At 40.7% G+C, this 22,452-nt stretch overlaps 1 protein-coding gene across 3 annotated transcripts in view; it reads right to left on the bottom strand.

The window, feature by feature from the left end:
- Positions 1-22,452, bottom strand: part of Rasgrp3 (RAS guanyl releasing protein 3) — a 129,830-nt gene that overhangs the window by 29,656 nt on the left and 77,722 nt on the right. For 2 of the 3 annotated variants that reach the window (XM_017802189.2, XM_008849051.2), the window contains exons 2-10: positions 18,917-19,041; positions 14,945-15,143; positions 13,397-13,499; positions 11,020-11,082; positions 10,410-10,541; positions 8,960-9,107; positions 7,263-7,436; positions 6,771-6,887; positions 4,178-4,453 (exon numbers count right to left, since the gene is read on the bottom strand). In XM_017802189.2, coding sequence (XP_017657678.1) covers positions 4,178-4,453; positions 6,771-6,887; positions 7,263-7,436; positions 8,960-9,107; positions 10,410-10,541; positions 11,020-11,082; positions 13,397-13,499; positions 14,945-15,014 — 1,083 coding nt within the window. In that variant the 5' untranslated portion in view covers positions 15,015-15,143; positions 18,917-19,041. Of the gene's footprint in view, positions 1-4,177; positions 4,454-6,770; positions 6,888-7,262; positions 7,437-8,959; positions 9,108-10,409; positions 10,542-11,019; positions 11,083-13,396; positions 13,500-14,944; positions 15,144-18,912; positions 19,042-22,452 lie in introns of all 3 variants that reach the window. The other variant, XM_017802190.2, reaches the window with a different exon arrangement.

Genomic DNA, 22,452 nt, shown 5'->3' with positions numbered 1-22,452 from the left:
ATGTCCGTCTAGGCCAAACTATCTGCTCTTAGTTCACATCTTAAAATGCCCCTAAAGGCCCATAATGTTAAAATATTGTTCCCAGCTAGGTGCTATTGTGACATTGTAGAACTTTAAGAGGTGAGGACCAGTGAGAGGTCTTCAGATGATGAAAGCATGCCTCTAAGGGAACTGTGGGACCCCAGTCCTATCCTCCTCTCTTTTCGCTTCTCGGTCATGAGGTGAGTGATCTTGTTTTGCTCTGTGTTGTTCCCCTGATGCGCAGCTTTAACCACAGGACCAAGGCAATGGAGCCAAATAGGCTGAGCTAAAATAAGCCTTTTCTCTTTATATATTGATTTTTTTCCAGGTATATGTTATAATGATAGAAAAAAAGCTTGCCCAAGGAAGAAAACTCCCCAAGCTGTGATGCAGAAGTCTGCCACTTGAAAGCCTTTCGGCCTTCATGAATCCCATTTCTTCGTTTCTGAGAAAGGCAGGGCAGAGGAGGTGTTACAGTTCCTATTTTTCCCAGGATACACTATAGGGCACTTATGAGAATTACCAAGGAAATATGTGTGGAAAGTGCTGTGTAAATCAATGATTATAGAAAGTTCTAGGTTGGTAGACAGCCTACTGCAGAGTGGGTGTTAAGAGTAACTGCTGATTAACTTAAAGAGTTCTCATTTTCTATCTTCTAGTGCTCTGAGCACATGTTGGTCACTGAACAAAACAGTCACTTTGAACAAAAACTTGAGTTGGAGTCTTGGGGAAAAAAATGAATCACCCTTAAAGGCTATACTTATAGACTGGTACACATGCCTTCAGACAGCTGCAGTCAATTATGTGGTTCTAATCCAAACATGTATGTGCTTCATAAAGCAGCCACTAGACTCTAGTGAACACGTGAGTTTCCTCAGGGCTTGTGTTAAGGAAATTACCTCTTCAGAGGTTGGGAAGAATGGATGTACATTCATATGTGTTGAACATTCTCCTTGACTTTGGAGAGAAGAAAGATAGTGGATCTAAATAGAAGCTGGCTCGAGGTACCATGATGCCTCTGCAGGACTGTGCTGTCCTGGGGAGCCAGGGGAAGTACCACAGAAATGGTTCCTTATTTTCATGGCTTCACCACCCCATATACCTAGAATCAGAAATCTAGAGCTGGAAGAGACCTCCTAAATGAACATAGAACCATTATGAAAAAAGCAAAGTCTGTACTAATTAGTGCAGAGGCAGGGCTAAGATCCAGTTTTCATCTGGGATTTTGCTATCACACTAGGCTACGCAGCACTACACTTAATAAATATGCTAAGTGACTTTTAGATTTTTCCTTGGTGCCTCTAGGGGTGAGGCACTCTGGCATCTTTCTTTTTTCTTTTTCTTTTTGCTTGGGGGGGGCGGGAGATAGGGTCTCCCTGTACCCCCAAATAGCCTGGAAATTACTATGTAGATCAGGCTGGCCTCAAGCTCACAGATTTGCCTGCCTCTGTCTCTGCTTCCTGAGTGCTAGGGTTAAAGATATGTTCCACCATGCCAAGCTACTTTTCTTTCTTTCTTTCTTTCTTAGCCAAAATATGGGAATTATCTCTTAGCTTATTATTATTATGGTGTTATTATTTGGGGGATTCAGGTTTTCCGTTTGTACCACTGAATTTTTATTCAAAATTCTTTAGAATTTCTCTAAATATCTCTGTTGATAATGTTGTTTGGTTCGTTTAGGGTTTGTTTATTTTATTTGGGAGTCGAATCCAGGGCCTTGTGTATGCATGCTAGGTAAGTGGTCTACCATCAAGAGCCCCTGCTCCTGCTTGACGTACTTCAAACTCAAACTTCATTTCCCCACCCTATCAATGTCTTTTAGTTGGATGAGACAGTGCCCAAATGTAGACACCTGCTTTATGATGTTATCCCCAGGATCAACAATACAGCCTGGGCGGCAGACACTTGAAACTGAGGGCCATCCTCTTCAGACATCACCTGTGCCTGTGGTTTGTTGTCTGATTGGGACTGCAACTCTGGGCACTGATTCATGGAAACAAATTTACATGGCAAATGATTAATGAATGCAGATACTTGAATTATTGTGAGGTGGTTTTGTCTTTGCAGTAGAGAATGTGTATTTACTATTTATCACACAACCCCAAGACATCTGTGTGTTGACCACTTCTGCTTTATGCTGAGTGTGGCCAACACTATCACCTGCACTTAGGGGTCTGTTCTTTGATGAACGATCATGTGCTCTAGGAACAGTTCATGAGAAGTCTGGGAACCAGGCTCTTATTCCAATGCAGCAGTCCTAGAAGATTTAGGTTGTCAGAGTTTAAGAGGAGTTATTGCATTCATTTTCCATGGCCATAAAAAGAAAATAGTCAATTCAGTATCACAGCCAAGTTTCAGATGCTATGCTATCAAAAAGTCAAAACAGGGCAGTTACACCTTTACTTGTTTAAGCAAGGGTGGAAGAAATTGTTTATGTTTCTTCTTTCTCACAAAGAGACATTTTCTTTTACATACCTGTTGTGTCTAAAAGTTCTGGGGCCTAAAGATCGGCTAATCATATTACAAATGGGAAAAAAAAAAACAGTAATAGATGAACTTCTTTTGTCTGACATTCATCACTCCTAAGTGCATTGTTCACTCTGTCTTCTGAGTTTTTAACTGCCAGGCATTATGAAAGGTGCTAGCATATAGAGGATAAGGCATGTGAACAGAAAAATAAATCTATCACAGAGCAATACCTTCTACGATTAAGGAAAATGTAAAGTGCAAGAACGACACATGACAGACTCATTACTGCTTTGGAAGAGAACAAAGAATTCTCTAGAAAGATGGAAGCCATAAAAGCTGGGTATGTTGACTTACAGCTGTAATCATGAGCAGCTAAGGCAAGGGGATCACACGTTTAAGAACAGCCTGGGCTACATAGCAAGATCTTGTCTCAAAAACAAAGCAAGCAAACAAACAAACAAAAATTGGCAACTTGAGTTTGATCCCTGTAATCCAAGTAAGGGTGGAAGGGGAGAACCCACTCCATAAAGTAGTCTCCTGACCACCACACGCATGTCCACACCCATGCTCACACACAAATCAGGAACACACACAATACAAAAAAAAATAAGAGAAAAGAAAGCTATAGTCTTTTGAATTCAATTACACAGAAGGAAAAGGAAAGGATTTTCAAGAAACAAAGGCTAGGAAGCAGAAGGCAGAATTTCATGATGCAAAGAATAAGTCTAATATTCCTCAGTGGCTAGTGTGATGTTGGAAAAGCTGAGAACAAACAAAGCAGGACCAATGGTCAGAGAGATAGTCATAAGGGGCCTGGAAAGCCAGGCTGGAAGCTGGTAATGGTCAGAGAAGTAATAATGAGGGCTTCAAAGGCTATACTGGAAGCTAGAAAGTCTGGAGGCTTGGGAAGGTATAAGCTGTGGATAAGACTCACACAGGAGGTTCTGAAATTATTCCAGACATCAACTAAAACAATATAGTGAAAATAAAGAGAAACAGGAGGCTAGCAAGTCTGTAAAGTTCTTGTATTTGATCCCCAGAACCCTTGTAGAAAGCTGGGTGTGGTGGTACACACTTCTGAACCCAATGCTGGGGAGGTAGAGACAGGCAGATCCCTGGAGCTCACTGGCCAGCCGGCCTGGACTAATTGGAGAGCCTCAGGTCCCAGTGTGAAACCTTGTCTCAAAAAATAAGGTAGATGGCTCCTGAGAGATGGCCCAAGGTTGATCTTTGACCTCTACATACATGTTCACACATGAGCATGCCCACCTGCACACGTGCACCTGAATGCATGTGAACACACACATACAAAAAGAAGCAGAGGACTTTAGGACATATAGGATGTGATTAGTTGGGCAAGAGTGCTGAAGGAGAGTGCGCAGCTAAGGGTGGCTCTTGGAAGGAAGGTTCTCCAAGACCTCCAGAAAAGGACACTGTATGGGCGGAAACTGGGCCCCTCTCAACAAAAGGAAACCTATTTGCTCCAAGGTTATAGTCTTAAGTCATGCTCGTTATGAGTGCAAGACTTCTTTTTCCTTGTTTTTTAAAGATTCCTTATCATATACTGACCTCCAAATCAATTTTCCCCCAAAATGAATTACTGCAATACACGTTACTGCAATATATGTCTCTGGAAAGTGGGAAGCAGAAGAGTTGTTCGGCACATAATTGGCCCCCTGGCACTCACAGTGAGCAGGTTGATCAAATCCATATTAGGTTCCAAGTGGTGAGAGGCATTCTGCAGGGAGACCAGTTCACTCAGGGTAACAGAGAGCTGGTGCATTTTCACAATGTTCACTTTGTTCTCTTCCATCCAGTCTGGAAAAATGACATGGACCGCTATCAAGTCTTTCAAGTGCACGCCAAGGATGGGGATTTTGAAGCCATCACAGTCAGCAAAGGCCTTGCGGTAATTGCAGTAATTGCCATTGGAGGAGACCAGCTCAGTCATTTCATTCCAGTTCTGGGAACAGATGGAAAAGTAAACGTTTCAGACAACAGCCTCTCTTCTGCCCACTTCTAGGCCCTGCAATATGTGACTTGGAATTCCTCAGCTTCGGAGAGAAGTATCAGTTGCACCAATGTTGATGCAAGAGAGTATTAACCAGGGGGAAAAAAATTAGAAAAATGCACTAGGCTTGGCTCTTAGCTGGATAGCCTGTTGCAGTCTACATTCTGCTACAACACAGAAATAGCGTGTACCTCTGCCTGCCTGTGGGCTGTTAAATGCATCCTTAGCATTTTGTGATTCAGGAGAGTATTACAATTCACCAAGGCAAGCACACAGCATATTAAAATGTCTTGGTGTTTCCAAATATTACTTGAAAGTTTATCAGGGACAGTACAAGTTAGGAAAAGCCACACTAAACTGGGATTTTAAACTCCACACTAACTAGAAGGGTGAACTTGAACAAATTACTTCACCTTTGAGGTCTCAGTTTCCTTCCCTGTGAGAAAGATGAGTCCAAAGACACATTGGGGGGGGGCTCTTTTTTGGGGGCGGGTTACCCTGTAGCCCCAGCTGCCTGGAGCTCTGTAGACCAGGCTGGCCTCGAACTCACAGAGGATTTGCCTGCCTCTGCCTCCCGAGTGCTGGGATTAAAGGCGTGTGCCACCAAGCCCAGCTAAATACACAAATTTTAAAGATGTAACTCCAAGCTTCTAGGAACCTCTACTTTACAATACTTAAAATTTCTTTTAGCTTTTTATTTGGAATTTTGTACGAAGCTAACAGAAAATAGAACCTATAATGAGTCATATTAGACTTGGAATGAGGGCAGAATTTGAGGTCAAATGGTGCTTCTCTGACTTCCCCGCTCTTGTTTATATAGATAACCCTTCCTGGTTAGTGAACACCTAGACTTCCTTAATAAATCCCTCTTCATCAGTCAGCTCTTTCAAAATGCATCCCACGTGGTTCAGATGGAGTTGCTTCTATCCCCAGGACTTAGAATGGGTTCTGATTTAACATCATGGGAATCCCATCCCTTTGGTTTGTAAAAAGTTTAGGAGCACAGGGTTAGGCCAACTAGTACACTGTATTTCACTGACAAATGTTACTTGTCCAGAAGAGACATCATGACTTGAAATGGCTAAATATATCTATAAAGAAGGTCTTTAATCAATGAGGGCAGAGTTGAAGTGAAAAGTCTTTATCGTCAACTTCCTTGAACAAGGGACTATAATTTCCCTATTGCTACCAAAAGCCTAGTCAGGAGGGAAGTCAATTTAATGAAGCAAACCAAAAATCAAGTGAACAAAACCAGCTGCAAAATGCTCATGCTTAGAGGAAGGTCGAACAACTGAGCTTTGTTTCGATCAGATCACACCTGAGCCTGCTCCTGCTCTGGACTTTCCAGGTTTGTCAGATAATACATTTGCTCATTATTTAATCACCTTAGATTGTTTTCTTCCTCCTCTAACCTAAAACGGAACATGTCCTACTAATACAGCAAAAGAGTTATATAAAGAAAAATGTTCCTTTTTGCTCAATAAGACAAAAAAAGTTATTAACGTAATAGGGTCAAGAAATAAACATACTAGAAAAACAATTTTAGAAATGGTCCCTGGATTTTAAAAAAAAATATGATTTTCTTCCCGACAATTCAGTTATAAGTTTGAATATTTCTGCACAAGGCCTCTGCCTTCTCTTTCCTTTGTATCTTCCATGGTGCCAAGCACAGTGCTAAGAATAAAGTAAGCATTCGAGTTCATTCCAAAAGGGCTGGTTGTCTGACTTAGCCATCTGATATCTTCCATGTGTATCAGAGTGACTGTCACACAGCAAGTACCAAATAAATATCTGTTGACATTTACAGTACATCCGTTGTCAGAACGTTTTCTTTTCTGTTTTACATTTATTTATTTATTTATTTATTTACTTATTTATTTATTTGTATGCGTGTGTTTGTGTGGCATACACATACCACAGTATATGTATACTCGAGGTTAGAGGTCACCTCTCAGGAGTCAGTTATTTCCTTTCACTATGTGGAATCCAGAGATTAAACACAGATCTTCAGGCTTGGTGCCAAGCCTTACCTGCCAAGCCATCTCACTGGCCCAGTAAGAGCATTCTTAGTAGAACACTTATACCACAGCAACATGCTTTTCTCAGTGGATTCAGCTGATGTGACTATTTCCTTCTTGTTTTGTTCTCCACGTGCAACTTTCCATTGGTTTAAGAGGAAAATGGTTTCATCCTGTATGGTATTTGCTAGGATCATAGTACATTTCAACAATTTATAAATATTTGGAATTCAGATCAGAATCAGCTGTACCTTTGTAACTTCTGAAGAGAGGTGAGAATGGGTCTCTTTGAGGCGAGAAATGGAGCTATGACTTAGGCCTCCAACCACTGCCATCAAGGTGTTGAAATTTTTGAGCTGAAGGAGCTTCTGCAATAAAAATGTTAGCACCAATTCTTTTAAAGATTTAAAAATCATTCTGAACTTCCCAAATTGCAAGTGAATACACGCACAATTTTAATAACCAGAACCCAGGAAAAATACCATCAATTTAAAATGAAGCACAAGTTGAATCGTCTAGAAAAGGATATTAATCATTTCACAGAAAAACAATTACATTAACTAAGTCTCGCTATTTAAAAGCAATCTTGTTACATGAGAGCATATGGTTTGCTCACTAGATCTCTGAGTAGTTTAGTTGTCTAGTGCTCTTATACTGTGAACACCAATGTCCTCCATGAGCTCTCTCAATAGCATTAATGAATACACAGAATTCTCAAATTCAGGTCTGATTATTAGACTTACCTTTGCAACATTAATAAACTTTGTGATGACTTCTGCCCTTTGCTGAGGAGTTGGCTTGCTAAGAACCATCAACTGGACCCACTTAGAGATTCCATTAAATAAAGCAATAGATCTCTCCAAAGTTGGATTATTCTCCAGGCAACCATGGATGACATAGCTCTGGTAATCAGTGAACTAGGAGAGGAAGATTCAGAGATTCTGAATTATAATGGAGCTTTCACAAAATCATACATCGGAATGTTGGGTGCAAGGGGTGAGACAGCCTTTCTTCACAACATAATAATCTCTTTCGTTTCACATTTATAATAGAATTATTCAAGTTTGATATATGTGTACTTTTAACAGGTTATTTTACTATATTTCAAACCTCATGATGCTGTCAGGGAGGAAGAAAAAGAGGCAAAACACGAAGTCATACTCCCGAGAATCCCGAACAATGGAATCATAAGATCCACCTAGGCCATTTGCCAGGGAATACTCAAGACAGAAAGGATCGGTATCTCCACAGAAAATAAGTAAGGTTTTTTAATTCTACCAGTGACTCCAATGAACATGCAATTTAAGATGTAATGGCATGCATTAAAGTACAGAAAATTAACAGAAATATAACACTCTCAAATCAGAATAGTTTTCTACTGTTCTAAGTGGCGGAAGGGGGGAGAGATAAGGAAAAGTACCAAATGAGGTAAGGTAGTAACAGAAATATCCTCGGAAAGTTGGGGCAAGTGTCATCAAAGAGGTATGAACTTTGTATCCCATACAAAGTTCAGGGGATTCCTTCCCCTGACCTGACTGAAAAGAATCATGAGGGTTCACTATAAGCAGGATGACATGGTGAAAGAATCAGTCTTTCAGAAATTCCTGCTTCTGGGCTGGGGACGTAGCTCAGAGGTAGAGTACTTGCACAGCATGGGCAGGGGCAGGTTTAATTCCCAGTACCATAAAACAATTGATTAATTAATTAATTAATTAATTAATTAATTAAATTAATAAATAAATTTCATGTTTCTAATCAAAGTGGTTTACTCCAGGCACCCTGGGAAAGGAGTTACTTCCCCAGAGTTCCAGGAGACAAGGCAAGTCGGTTGAACCCCAGTGGAACCATTATCAAAACAAGCAGGTAGCAGCAAAGAAGCAGCTCAGAGGAACCAAGGCTGAGGAAGAACGGAGGACCAAAGGGAGACTGGAAGGAAAGCAGCCTATCAAGAGGAGCAGAGAAAGTTTCACTCAGGATCGCAGTACCTGGAAAAGAAGCAGTCTGATGTTGAGATTCCTCAAAGCCCACAATTCTTAATCCTCAATTTATATTCATATTTAGGCATTCATGTAGATATCAACATAAATTAAAGAAATTCCACAAATAAAATGCCTAGCAAAACTATTCACTTGGAAGAAGTCACTAGAACAAAATAAACCTGGAATGGTTAAATCACTGAGTAGTTTAGAAAAAAATCATGCTTTAATTCTATGAAAGGAGACATAGAAAATAGCAGCAGAAATATAGCTCCTGAGCTATAAAATAAAGACAGGATAATATTTATCTTTGGTTAAAAGGGATTGTTCCATGAATTAAGGGAACTTTTCCAGCAGAGCCCAGTGACAGAGGCTGCCAACACTTCAGAGTCTGAAAATGGAGCTCTTGGGGAAGTTGGCATAGTGGTTGTTATCCTTGGAAGAATAAACGTCAAGTTCCTTACTGAGATCCTTCTAAAAGATTTATGCTCCAGAAAAGTGAGGTGCTCAGCCAATTCAATGGGCTCCAGATGGTCAAACAGCAGACAGGCTTTTCCCTTCTTGGATACTTTTTTCCTCTGTGTGACTCTTCTCATCCAGTCATAGGAAGGACTATGAAAGAAGAGCGATCCTGGTCAACGTGCAGAAAACGCATTTCACTCAAGGGAAGTCATTAACCTACTGACTCTGTAACTTTTGGCCCACTGTCAAGAGCGTGTGTGAAATACACGCCCTGTTCTCTGTATTTGAGGAGAAAAACCACAGACCCATTGCCAACAGAACACAAACTTTGAGTTGTTTTTCCAGGCAGAGTGGGTTTGGTCTGATCCATCCAGAATCTCGTACTTGGTTTTCCTTTTGATCAAGCAGGATCCGGACCATAAGGGAGAGGTCAGGGCTAGTCATAGATTTAGGTGATGATTTAAGGCACTTGGAAATCACCATAGTTATGGATCCCACACTTGAGCATAATATGGATTATCTGAAAAACTTGTGAAGAAGACAAAGACCTAGACCCCACTGCCAGAGACTCTGATTTAGTGAATCTGGATGACAGGCATCATAAACAAGCATCCATGATAGAGTCTTGGGTCCTTTGCTGTTGTTCAGTCTTGAAGAAGCATTTGAGGTAAAGAAAATGCCTAGCACACACAAGTCTGTATATCTGGTGCACACCTATAATCCTAGCACTCAGGATGCTGAGGCAGGAGAATCACCATAAGTTCGAAGACAGCCTGGGTTACATAATGAATTGCAGGCCAGTCTGGGATAGGATAGACATATGAAAGATGGACAACTATACACAGGATCATCAGAGAGCTGTCCCTAGGCAAAGTTAGGTAGTCTGTATGAAACGAGCCTAATTAGTATTACTTTCCTAATAAGTGAGTTCACCAGGTAGTAATTCAACTATGGTCAACATTTGCATAACCTCAGGTATACCTCAGAAGCACTGTGGTTCAGTGCTTCAAACTTGAGTGTATGAATCACCTGGGGCTCTTATTAAGGTGTAGAGTCCAATTCAGCAGGTTTGGATGGAGCCCAAGACTCTGCTTTCTGATGAGCTCCCAGGAGAAGCCAGTGTTAGTGATCTGAGTGACTGGGCCACAGGAGACATTAATTGAATTCAGATTCAAGAACCAAGTACTGAGCATCTATTATTATATACTAAATACTTCCACATGCTCTCTTAGGTACTTTTATAATCCATGAAAAAGTGACATCCCATTTTACAAACAAAGCGAAGCTTAGAGAAATATATTGCATTCACAGTTGAGTTAGTCGCTGCAAGGCTGTCTTCAAAGAAGCAACTTCTGTTATGGAATAGTATGGGTTTAGGCCAAGTGGGATCATCACTGGTCCCTTCCCAAAGCAATGGACCCATGGAGTGTGAAAGACTTGTGCCACTCTTACACGCTGGAGATGTCCAAGAGGCTGATGTGTTTTTCATATCCTAGTTGACTAGCTACTTCCCGGAATTCCTCTGTCATACGAATCAAACCAAGATCCAAATTAAACTCTGCAGGAAACTTCAGAATCCAGTACCTGAAAGGAATAAAGTACTTTTGAAAGCTGGAAGGTTTCTTGTTGGACCTCTGTGGGGATGGTTGCATCTTTAAAAAGTGAACTTAACACTGAATCTAGTACCACACTTACAAGTAGTCATCTCCTAACCCCAACAATCACAGCGTATGATCCTTTTGTCAAGAACTAAGGTTCATCACGTCTGAACTTTTTCCCAACTCTCCATAGCACCACAGTGGAGGGGAATCCTTCTCCTAATTCATGGCAAGTGGGGAACATATACAGTGAGAGTGAAAAACAGAGTTCGCCTTCTCTGTGAGCTGGTTTCAGCTACTCCTTGATCTCTTGTGCATATGGTACATTCTGTCCTACTCACCAGGAACAGAAAAGGATTCATTTTCACAAAGTCAGAGAGAGGGAAATCTCTGCTGCTTTGAGAAAAAGAAGTTAACCATTCTAGAACCAGAAACTATAAAATGAAAGGTGTTAGTGCATTTACCTCATGAAGTAGCAGATCTTGAGTCGAAACTCATCACAGTGGTCTCCACTGGCTTTTCGATACGTCGGCTAGTTAAGGAGAAGGGCCTGTTCCTCTCCTTGGCACACACATTATTCCAACTTATAGGAATTCCTGGAATTTCTGGTGACAACTGAGCTACAGATCGAGCACTTCTAATTCAAAAACTTGAAATCCAAAATGTCCCAAATTCTGAAACTTTTGGAGGGTCAACAATGCCACAAGGAGATTCCACACCCAAGCTAATGTGACTGTACAGTCTAACGTAAGTTCACTTAAAATAGTGTATTTTTAGACTTGGGTGTCATCCTTATCACATCTTATTAAGCAGTTACAGATATTTCAAAATGTGAATTATTCTGGCCCCAAAAATTTTGGATAAGGGAAACTTAACCTATAGATAGTCAGTTGGGAAAGGAAGTGGGATTTGTGCACTTAAACACTGAGTAATCAGACTTCGTTTGTTAATGCTCTTCACTACATTTTTGATCTGGAGGAGTCACTGATAAATTAGTTCTACTTTCCTGAGTACTTGCTAACCAACAACTTCTAACTGTAATTACAAGCATACTGTGAAGTGTACATAATTTTTTAATCTTATTTATTATTTTTATTTTATGTGATGACGTGTACTGCCTGCATGTAGGTAAGTGCACACGTGTCGTGCAATGCCCGCGGAGGACAGAAGAGGGTGCCAGATCCCCTGGAATTAGAGTTACAGACAGTTGTTAGCTGCCATGTGGGTGCTGGGATTCAAACCCGGGTCTTCTTCAAGAACAGTCCATGTTCTTAACAGCTGAGCCATCTCTCCAGCCCTAAAGTGTACATAATTAAAATTTATAATACACAGAAGCATCATTTCAGCCAAAAAGATTTTATATTTAGGATTAGTGCTTTCTATAACAAGTACTCTGATTTCATTAGGATCTAAAATGTCATTTTTGAGTATGTTAATATGAAAATTTCGTCATTTATCTTTAAGTCTGATCACTGCTTCACTTCTTAAAAACACCTACCACAGCCAGATGCAGCGGGTGTGGAGTGGGCAAGGACTGAAAGGAGGAAAATTTAAAGAAATGTTGACTCATGGTCAGTCTTCAAATTTTATACCATCTTAAATTTACCACACTAAGCTTTAATATACAAAAATATCCCCAAGGATATTAGATACACAAGTAATCGTGTTTCATGCATTGGCAAACATGAATGGTGAGAGTGCTGTTTACAGGCATATTCTGTGGACACTGTTCGGCTCATGGGGGGGCGGTACTGGATAGGTTAATTCTCCCATCCTTCCCTACATGGTATCCTTCAGCAGTGGGACCCATGGAACTCTTGGCCCACTGGATACCTGGAACTTGTTCATTCCAAGGACCTCCATTCAAGCTGAACATCTCCTTACCCTCTCTAACATCTCCTTCTGCTCTGAGGTGGTGGAGAGGATGGAAAGAAGAAATGCCAAGTGGAGAGGCTTGGATTTAACAGGTAGATCCCCATGGCCCAGGCAGCCTTGGCAGGTAATAATAATGTTGGGTTGACCTTCTACCTCCTAGGCTCCTTCCTCAAAAGGTCTTCTCACTCGTACAGGGCCCCTAGACTTACAGAAGGCAGAGATGCAGGAACCCACAGAGACGGTATTATAACACAGATCTCAGGGAACAAACCTTATGAGAGTCTTGCATCATCAGCCATTTGCCTTTCAATCACTTTTCAGAACCATATTACAAGCCAATGGGGCAGACTGCTGCTAAAAGCTCTCATCATAGAACAGCATTTCCAACTGGAGTTTTATTTTCAGACCTATGCAGATTTTTGGTGTTTTTGTCAGAAGGAAGCCTAAAATTAGCATCAGTCAACAAACTGTAAAACCAAAACAAACAAAAACCTTCTAGAATGTTCATTGTGTTTTGTCAGCAGGAGAAGATGTGAATACTAAGCTGGTCTTTGTGCCTAAGGGAGAGCATCTTATTCTGGCCTCCATATACCTCCTCTGTGTCCTATGGGCCCACTATTTTGTATTGCAGAAGGAAAATATTTGGTCCTAAATCACTGCTAGATATTCTTTCATTGCACTAAGTCAAAATGCTTAAGGCAAATTAGAAACGCTGTCCCTGCAGCTCCTGTTCCACTTTACTGCTTAGTGATTATTTTCAAGTACAGCCAAAACATCCAGTAGAGAGTCAACTATTTGGTCCATCATCCAGATGTTTCGTCTAGACATCTACATATTCTCAAAACAGCTGGATAACTGACCAAAGATTGTTTATTTATCTTAATTTTCTAGCCTTGGATAGACAGGCATTCCAAATACAGAACTTGATTTATGACGGTAAAAATTGTGCAGTGGTTGAAAAGATATATGCAGAGAAGTTTTTCTGCTAGTTCGGTGGACGATAAATACCATCGGTGCATCAGTAGAACTATTCTTGGCAAATAGCTGTTACTCAATTCTCCAGTGTCATCTGTGAAAAGTAAATAAGGGATGAGGAGATAACAGTGTCAGAGATGCTTCTAATGTCACCAGAGAACCAAAAATATCTCAGAAGCCCTATTATCTTGAGATTTATTTTTATTATTTTTGATTATGTGCACATGAGTGCAGGTGCTCATGGTGGCCAGAGGCATCAACTGGAGTTACAGGCAGTTGTGAGCCACCAGGTCTGAGTGCTAGGAATCAAATTCAGTCCTCTTTAAGACTCTAAACTGCTGAGCCAACTTCAACTTCCAAGCCCAATTATCTCTGTCCTCCTACTTCTGCACGTGTTTCTTTGTAAACTAAGGTAGGTGGGAGGAACCCTTGCTCTGTTTTGCAATTGATAAATTTAGCAAATTTAAATTCAGGACAAATCTGAATTGAAAGTAAACAGTGGTTAATTTTTCAGTATATGTACAGCCTAGGCACACTTGCAACATACAATAAAAAAGTTGATTATATGAAATTCAAATTTATTTATTTATTTGTGTGTGTGTGGGGGGGGGAGCTTATGTGTAGAGTCCAGAGGCCAGCTTGCAGGAGCTAGTTCTTATTTTTTTTTAAAGTGTGGTGGGGGGGTAGCAGGACTTTTAAAACCTGTTCTCTTTAGAGATCAAAGGGGAAGCCTGCTGTGTTGGCCAAACAGTGGAGAAAAGTCTGCTTCTCTTGACTTCAAAGACCAAGGCGCTTATCAGCTCGGGTTCCTTTTCTCAGGATCTTGAGAAGTCCATGAGACCCTGTTGGTGAGGGGGCAGGGCTAGCTGAACCTTAACAGTTCTGGGTATCAAACTCAGGTCATCAGGCTTGATGGCAAGTACCTTTGCCTACTGAGCCATCTTGTTGGACCCAGTCATCCTGAATTTTATCTGATAGCTTTTCTCTGACTTAACTCTGCTCCCTATAGTAATCAGTTAAACAAAGTACTTCAATACTCAATGCTGGAGTAGATCTATAAGCAACAAAAACAAAAGCACATAGCTGTGAAGTCTGTAATTCAGTAAGCATATAAGGTGTGCGCTAATGTAGACTGCAGTAGATTGTGCAACACACACCTCACAGCAGCATGTACCTTATGCCAGAAGAACAGGTGCAAGGAAGTGGGAAGGAAGCCGTAGGTTACTAGGAATGATATCACGACTATCTAGGATAACAATTGTGATGGCCTCAAAGAATTCCAATGAGCAAAGAAAAACATGGAAGTAGAAAACAGGACAAAGAATGTTCCAGAAATAAGTAGACAGTTTGTCTGGAATATGAGCTGTGGACAGGGAAGAGGAAAAAAATGCAGTGGCCAGTGAAACTGGAGAGACAGTTTGAGGTCCATCCTGAACCACCAAGACAGATTGAAACCTGCTCCATAAACAGCTTGCACCTGAACTGAGGAGGTGACAACATCAAGATACACAAAAGAGATCAAGGAGGAAAAGCTTATACCAAACATCTCAATGCAGGTGCTCAGTAGTTCATCAAGTGTTGCAGCTTTCCCCAGGCCACTGGACCCCATGGTTATTTAGCCGTTGTCAAAAGGCTGGAGACATTTTCAGCAGCAGACGGGCCATCTCCATAATCATGGGAGTCAGTGGTTTTCTTGCCCAGTGGTAGCCTCTGTTCCTAGTTGTACTTCAACAAAACTCTAAATGGACAAGAAGAAAAAGTTACCAGACTAGATCTGACCAGATCAAAGCTTTGTTCTCTTACCTACCCCATCACACCCTCAATGACTTCCATTTACTGTACTTTCTGTAAGAAAAGCATTAAACTGCTAGATGATGTCAGCTACCAGAAGAGAAAAATACCTGTTGAGCTGTCCCTTAACACACATGGTGCTTTGAGATCATAGAGGTGTTCCCACTTAAATACCATCCATTTCTGCAGCTTAACTGCCTTTGAAATTATATCTTATATTTTCTTCACATTCTTTAACATGGCATTCACAAATACTACAGCCTTTATTCAGTTTAATATCATTGCAAGGATATACGGGACATAAATTTATGAATGCAAATATAGTTATAAATATCCTCAGTGATCATGTAAATGGTCGACACCTGCAAACAAAGCTTCTAAATTTTTTCTAAATTTTCTAATAGTGATATTATTACTAAGAATAGTAAAAAGTATTAATAGTTCATTGGACAATCGCCTGATGTCCACACACTAGAACATATGCTTTGCTGACCCAACTTGACCTTCTTAAAGATGCTGAGAGGTAGTAATTATTATTCCGTATTTATAGATCAACTCATGGGATTCACAGAGACTCAACAATTCAGTCTGCACACATGACCATGACTCAGTCCTAGAGTCAAATCTCTATGATAAAATAGAGCTTCTCGGTTTCCTGCTTCCCATATATCCCCCAAGTGTCGATAGCATGAGCTGTCATAACACTGGCTCCTAATCTAGTGTGATGAGCACCACTCTTTCAACCATCTTAAAAAAGGGATATAACTTAGTTATTTATCACAGAGGTAGAAGGAAAATGTTACAGGGAAAATGGGATTGGAAGCATCTTAGAGTTGTTTATTGAAAGTGCCCCCGCTGAAGAGATAGCACTGCTTCACTTCAGAGTCAGTTCTTGATGCTAACTTCATACAGGACCTAGAGAAGCACAGAGGCCATCATGTTAGAAGGCAGTATCTAGTGTGCACTGAGTACTGTATAAATGAGGCCATTAGGGACACATCTCATGAGCTATTTGAGTCAATGTTTATTTCACTTTCAAGCTTTAGGTTTTTTTGTTGCTGTTGTTTTAATATTTTGTTTATTATTTTTATTTTATGTGTGTGCGTGTATTGTCTTCATGTACCTAAGTGTACCCGTGTCGTGCAATGCCTGCAGAGGACAGAAGAGGTTGTCGGATCCCCTGGAACTGAAGCCACAGACAGTTGTTAGCTGCCATGTGGGTTCTGGGATTTGAACCCGGGTCTTCTGCAAGAACAGTCGGTGTTCTCAGCTGCTGAGCCATCTCTCTTGCCCCTCAAGCTTTGTTTATTCAACTGTCAATCACCTTGCACCCAACATATGTCAGACTTTGCATCAGGCACTGAAGCTGCCAAGATGCAGGAATGAATGATTTCATACTTGCCTCTGTGGGCTCACAGTCAGCTGCAGAATGCAAACTTTTGAACAGGGGGAAAAATTGCTAGTGTCTAGATACATGGCTGTATTTGTTCCATAGAACCACCAAAGAGTGACATTTGGGTGAGTCTGTGCACTGGGCATGTAATTCTGGAAAGCAAGATGTTTCTTGTCTGTTGCATTTCTAAGCCACATACAGTGATGCCTAAAGAAAAGAAACAGTCTGGCTAGGCATGGTGGTACACACCTCTTATCCCAGCACTTGGGAGGCAGAGGCAGGTGGATCGCTGAAAGACTGAGGCCAGCCTGGTCTACAAAGCTACAAAGTGAGTTCCAGGCCAGCTGGGCTTCAGGAAGACTCTGTCTCAAAAAGACTGAAAAAAAAAAAATGAAGGAGGAGGAGGAAGAGGAAGAAGAGGAAGAGGAGGAGGAGGAGGACAGAAAGAAAAAGAAAAGGAAGGAAGGAGGGAGGGAGGGAGGGAGGAAGGAAGGAGAAGGAAGGAAGGAAGGAAGGAAGGAAGGAAGGAAGGAAGGAAGGAAGGAAGGAAGGAAGGGTGAGCCCGATAGCATTCCTAAGGCCGAGTGGACCTGGACTGCTGAATACCTTTCCTTCAGCTGTGTGTTGGAACTGTGCTCTGGAGCAGGGGTGTCACTCATTCTTCTATTGAAATAGTATCTCCAGTATGAAATGGGGAAGTAGAAGTCAAGATTTGTCCTTATCAGAGAATCTTGCCCTTTGAGCCTAGGCCTATCACACACACACACACGCAGTTTCTCTCAGTCCCACATTCATTCACTATCTTGGAGGCAGACAAAGAGGGGTCCTGAGGGATTAAGGTCATATGCCCAGGTCACAAGAGAAGCACATGACTCCAAGAGCTTATTTACATTTAAAACAATAACTTTTTGGTTGCAAGGTTAGGTAAGTCTTTAATCCAGATTATATCCTTATTATAAAAGTCATCCCTACACTTGTCAGTTCATTTTGTGTACAGTAATGTTTCTGTGCCTAAGACGCACTGTTAGAGGTTTAAAAAGACAATAAAAACAATAGAAAGAGGATTCTTACAGTCCTCAGGAACCAACTCTCTGGTATCTTGTAACCAAGTTACATTATAAGCAAACCTTTCTGATCACCTTATTTAAAGAAGCACCTCCCTCCCCCACCCCCCAACTCCCCATTTGGCATGCCTTAGTTCCCTTCCTGGATTTAGTTTCTCCATTATACTTACAGCCATCTGACACACCATGTATTTTGCTTGTTTGTTTGTTTGTTTCCATCTCCCTAGGACTATAAAATAAACTCTATGATCAGAACTATTTTGAGGTTTGTTCCCTGGTGTACTTTGAATGCCTGAGACTGTCACTCTATCATAGAAAATGCTCATAAATGATTTGCTAACTTGAATGAAGTGAAGGGAGCAAAAATCGCCCAAAGTTTGTCTGAATATAGGCAAATTTTTGCAAATTAGAAGCAACATAATTTTTTTTTTGGTCTTTTTGAGACAGAGTCTCCCAAGTAGCCCCACCTGGCCTAGAACTTGTCCAGTAGACCAGACTGGCCTCCATCTCACAGAAATTCACCTCCTCCTGCTTCCTGAGTGCTGGGATTAAAGGCGTGTGCCACCATGCCCAGCCCCTTTTTGCCCATTTTAAGTAATAAATGCCATAACTTTTGTAGTGTAGAAGCTTTTTTAAAAATATATTATTTTTATTTTATGTGTAGGAGATTTTGGCCTGCATGTATGTAAGTGCACCCATGACATGTAATACCCAAAGAGGGCAGAAGAGGGCATCAGATCCCCCAGAATTGGAGTTACAAATGGTTGTCAGCTGCCATGTGGGTGCTGGGAACCAAATCTGGGTCCTTTGCAAAAGCAGCCAGTGCTCTTAACTGCTGAGCCATCTCTCCAATCCCGTTTATTTTTTGAAAATGCAGATGTAGACACAGTAAGGCCCAATGTCATCTCAGGTTAGTATACAGGTGATGGAAGGCTAAGTGGGGACACAGATGGGTGTACTGATTCAGAAACAGATTGTAACCCAGTAACCAAGTTCACCTGGCTCATCACAGGCCAAATTCTTTACTGATCACAAATACAGATCCAAGCACAGTGACAGGTCTCTGGTACCAGGTTATTTCTAAGCCCTTGTGAGGGAAGTCACCACCATTTTCAGACAACTCTGAGGAACGGTTTTGGTTTGGGGGCCTGAAAAAACTCTTTAGTTAATCTAGGCTGTTTGGTTTTAAGTAATACACTAAAATGTATATTTATGAGAGTAATAAAACTTGTTAATTATTCAATCATTTTTGCACTCACATACTTCTTTCACACAGATAAGTTTCCAGGTCTGAGAAGATGTTAAGGGTAGCTGTCATCATTGGGAAGCACATTGAGGAGACTGCAGAACTGGTTTGCTGAACTGGAATTCTAAGGGCTTTGCAAAACCTGAAAACAAGAATGGAAAAGAACCTAGAGTTAATACTGGAAACCCAAAAGAACAAACTTTGTGCTGAAGCCTTCTAGAAGGCATTCCTTGAGGTGTACGTGGTGTTTGAAATTTGGTCTGAACTTCAACCACAAAATTAATTAAAATGAGAACATTCAGAATAGCTATTTGGTTATTTTTTTAATTGGTTAGCATTTTTCTTTCATTAAAAATATTTTATTGATTCTTCAAGAATTTCATACGTGTTTTTATCATATTCAGACCCCCCCCCACCCTACCACACCCCACACGCTGCCCCAGCTTCATGTCCTCTATTACTATTTTTTCTTTTTTCAAAGGTTTATCTAGTCCTATCTGTGTTCCTCAAATGCTCATGACATTAGCATTTTTTAAATTCTGCTTTTAGGGGTCATAGACAGGGCCTGGTGGGTAAAGTACTTGCAAAGCAAGCCTAACAACCTGAGTTCAATCACGGGGCTCAGGTAAAAGAGGAGGGACAGAATCCACTCCACACAGATGCCTTCTGACCTTCACACACACGTCGAGGCATGTGGGCCACCTCACCCCAGAATAATAAGTATAACTTAAAGTTTTAAAATTCTGCCTTTGAAACAACCCATATGTAGGCTGGGCATGGTGGTTCATGCCATGGTGGTTCACGCCATCTCAACACTTGAGAAGGAGAGCCAGGCAGATCTTTGTGAGTCTACATAGCAAGTTCTAGAATAGCCATGGCTGCATATTGTGACCTTGTCTCAAAAAACAAAAACCAAAACCCATATGTGGTAAAACCAAGTTTTATGCACACAAGGTGAAATACTACTCAGCTGAAGTATACTTATCTCTGTGAATTACTCATTAAGAATGTCCAAACATTGACCTTGGGATACTAACAAATTCTTAAACATTTTTCTGTGGTTATCGTCAAACTCTGACCCTAAATAGTTCCTAATTGTCTCGACACAAATGCCAATGGTATATTAGTTTGGGCTGTTTAGTTTCCTAATGGTTGGGGACTTATTGTAGTGTTGACAGTCCGAATTATTTCCAGTACAGAAATTTTCATTCTAAATGGGCGATAAGGTTTTGTTGATATGGTTTCAAAGGCATGATGTGTTCGTTCAGTAACATTAATTTAAGTTTTGGCAACTCTCACCAAAAACATTTTTTTCTTAACATTAAGACAATCAGAACCACGCTTCCGATTTTAGAAGGAGTAAACAGAGGCCAATTCCACATAAGTATTCATTAATAGTTACAATTTAGCTCCACAGGCTCTTGACTTAGAACCTGTAGGTAACAACAAAACAAAACAACAAACAAAACAAAACAAAAAACCTAAAAACTAAAACAAAAGTCAACAGCAATGAAGTTTCAGCATAAAATAGATTAGATAGATTTGCACATGGGCAAAGTTTTACTTAAACCTGAGGTAGCAGGAAGAAATTTCAGTTTAAAAAATGAAAAATGAAATTGAGTTTAAAAATACTGCTGCATTAGAGCATCTTGCAGTAGGCAGAGAGCCTCATCAGCAGTAGACTTACATTCCTGAAAATTCTCAAGCCAAAGCTAAGAAAGTCTGTCAGGTTGTAGAATGAGTCCCCAGATGGTGTCTAGGAACCTCGCCAATATGACAGTGAAGATTTCTCCTGGCTCAAAGATCACAGGATTTACATGGTGAAATATTACAGCTACTAAGGATTTCAGAAGTAGTTTTGAAATGGTGTTGGCCATATTAGAACTTCCAAAGACTGTCTTGCCTAGAGCATTATATTTCCAGAAAAAAAAAGAAACAAAATCTCTTAAAGACCCTCTCTTCTCATAGAACTTACCTCTACACATAAATGAACCACACATTTTTACATACATTTGACCTTCACACGGAGACAAATTTATGTAAGTGCTTAATCCTCTGTTAAAACAGGTGGTAATTATTTAAAAACTTTAATCTTTAGTCCTGTAAAAGAAATAATACTAAAGCTCTGAAAGGTGATCTGACAAATACTGAGGAGTTATTAAATCCAAGATGCTAAGCAAGGTACTAGTGTGGCTGCCAGAGTTATTTGGGCAGGGGAAGGGAAGGATGGGTGATGACCAAAAGAGACCATCTTTGCTTCTATGATATGAGGAAAGAATTAGAGATGTAGCTACAATAATTACCCTCTAAAGCATCAAGCACATGGGAAAGGGCACTTATTTAGTCTAGGAACCAGAAAGCTTTTGGCTAGGCAAAGAGTAGGGGAAAAAAGAGGATGTGAAAGATATTTGATGACTGAGTGTTGATGTGGCAAGGGACATGACCAAGGAGGTGGAAGCAGTCGGTCATGAAGAGCAGCATAAACTACAGAGTGTGGCATTTATGAGGGGCAATGGGAAGCCGCTGTTATAGAGGTGATTAGGAAAGGGGCATGGCCATTTTTAGATTTCTTAAAGATTCCTACAACTACAGTATGGAGAACAGACTAAAGAAACACATACTAAAGATGGAAAACTAGGGCTGGAGAGATGGCTCAGCAGTTAAGAGCACTGGCTGTTCTTGCAGAGAACCTGGGTTCAATTCCCAGCACAATGGCTAATAACCATCCTAACTCTAGTTCCAGGAAATCTGATCCCCTCTTCTGACCTCTGTAGGCATTGCACAACATGGGTGCACTTAGCTACAAGCAGGCAATACATTGTTCTTGTATACAGTCAATATACATAAAATAAAAATAATAAAATAAAAAGATGGAGAACTAGGGCTGGGGATATAGCTCAATTGGTAGAAAGTTGTCTAGTATGCACAAAGTCCTGAGTTCAAAGCCATTCTCTGCCATATGTTGAGTTCAAGGTCAGATTGGGATAAATAAGACACTGTCTCAGCAACAACAGAAAAAAATTGGGAAATTTTTAGTACTCACTTATAACCATCCAAGTGAGAGATGATTTGTTTGAATCAGCAAGGGAGAATAGGGATGTGCAGAAGTGGGTGGTGACCAGGGTGTACTTTGAAGATAGAACAAACAATACTGGCTTATCTGTTGGTCATTGGAAATGGGCAGAATTGAAGAGAATTCCAAGATTTCTACCTAGATGTTCGATTGGGTTATAGTAAGATTCCCAAGTTTGAGAACTTGAGGGAGGAGGCTAACAGGAACAAGTTTGTGAGAGACAAATGATGTGTTCACTTTTGACCACGTAGAGTTATTGATGTCTGTGACATCACAGGGGATCTTTGAGTTAATAGATGAATACCTTTCAGAGACTCCAAGTTGAGACTTAAGAATGCTAAAGGGCTAAAAGTTAACAGACAGAAGGCTGCCTCTTACAGTATAGTAGCAGAAAAAGGAGCAGGGCTCTCTCTCTCTCTCTCCCTCTCTCTCTCTCTCTCTCTCTCTCTCTCTCTCTCTCTCTCTCTCTCTCTCTCTTCT

This window comes from Nannospalax galili, unplaced genomic scaffold (assembly GCF_000622305.1).
Source record: "Nannospalax galili isolate Female #2095 unplaced genomic scaffold, S.galili_v1.0 scaffold344, whole genome shotgun sequence".
NCBI lineage: Eukaryota > Metazoa > Chordata > Mammalia > Rodentia > Spalacidae > Nannospalax > Nannospalax galili.
This window is presented reverse-complemented; position numbering and strand designations above follow the sequence as displayed.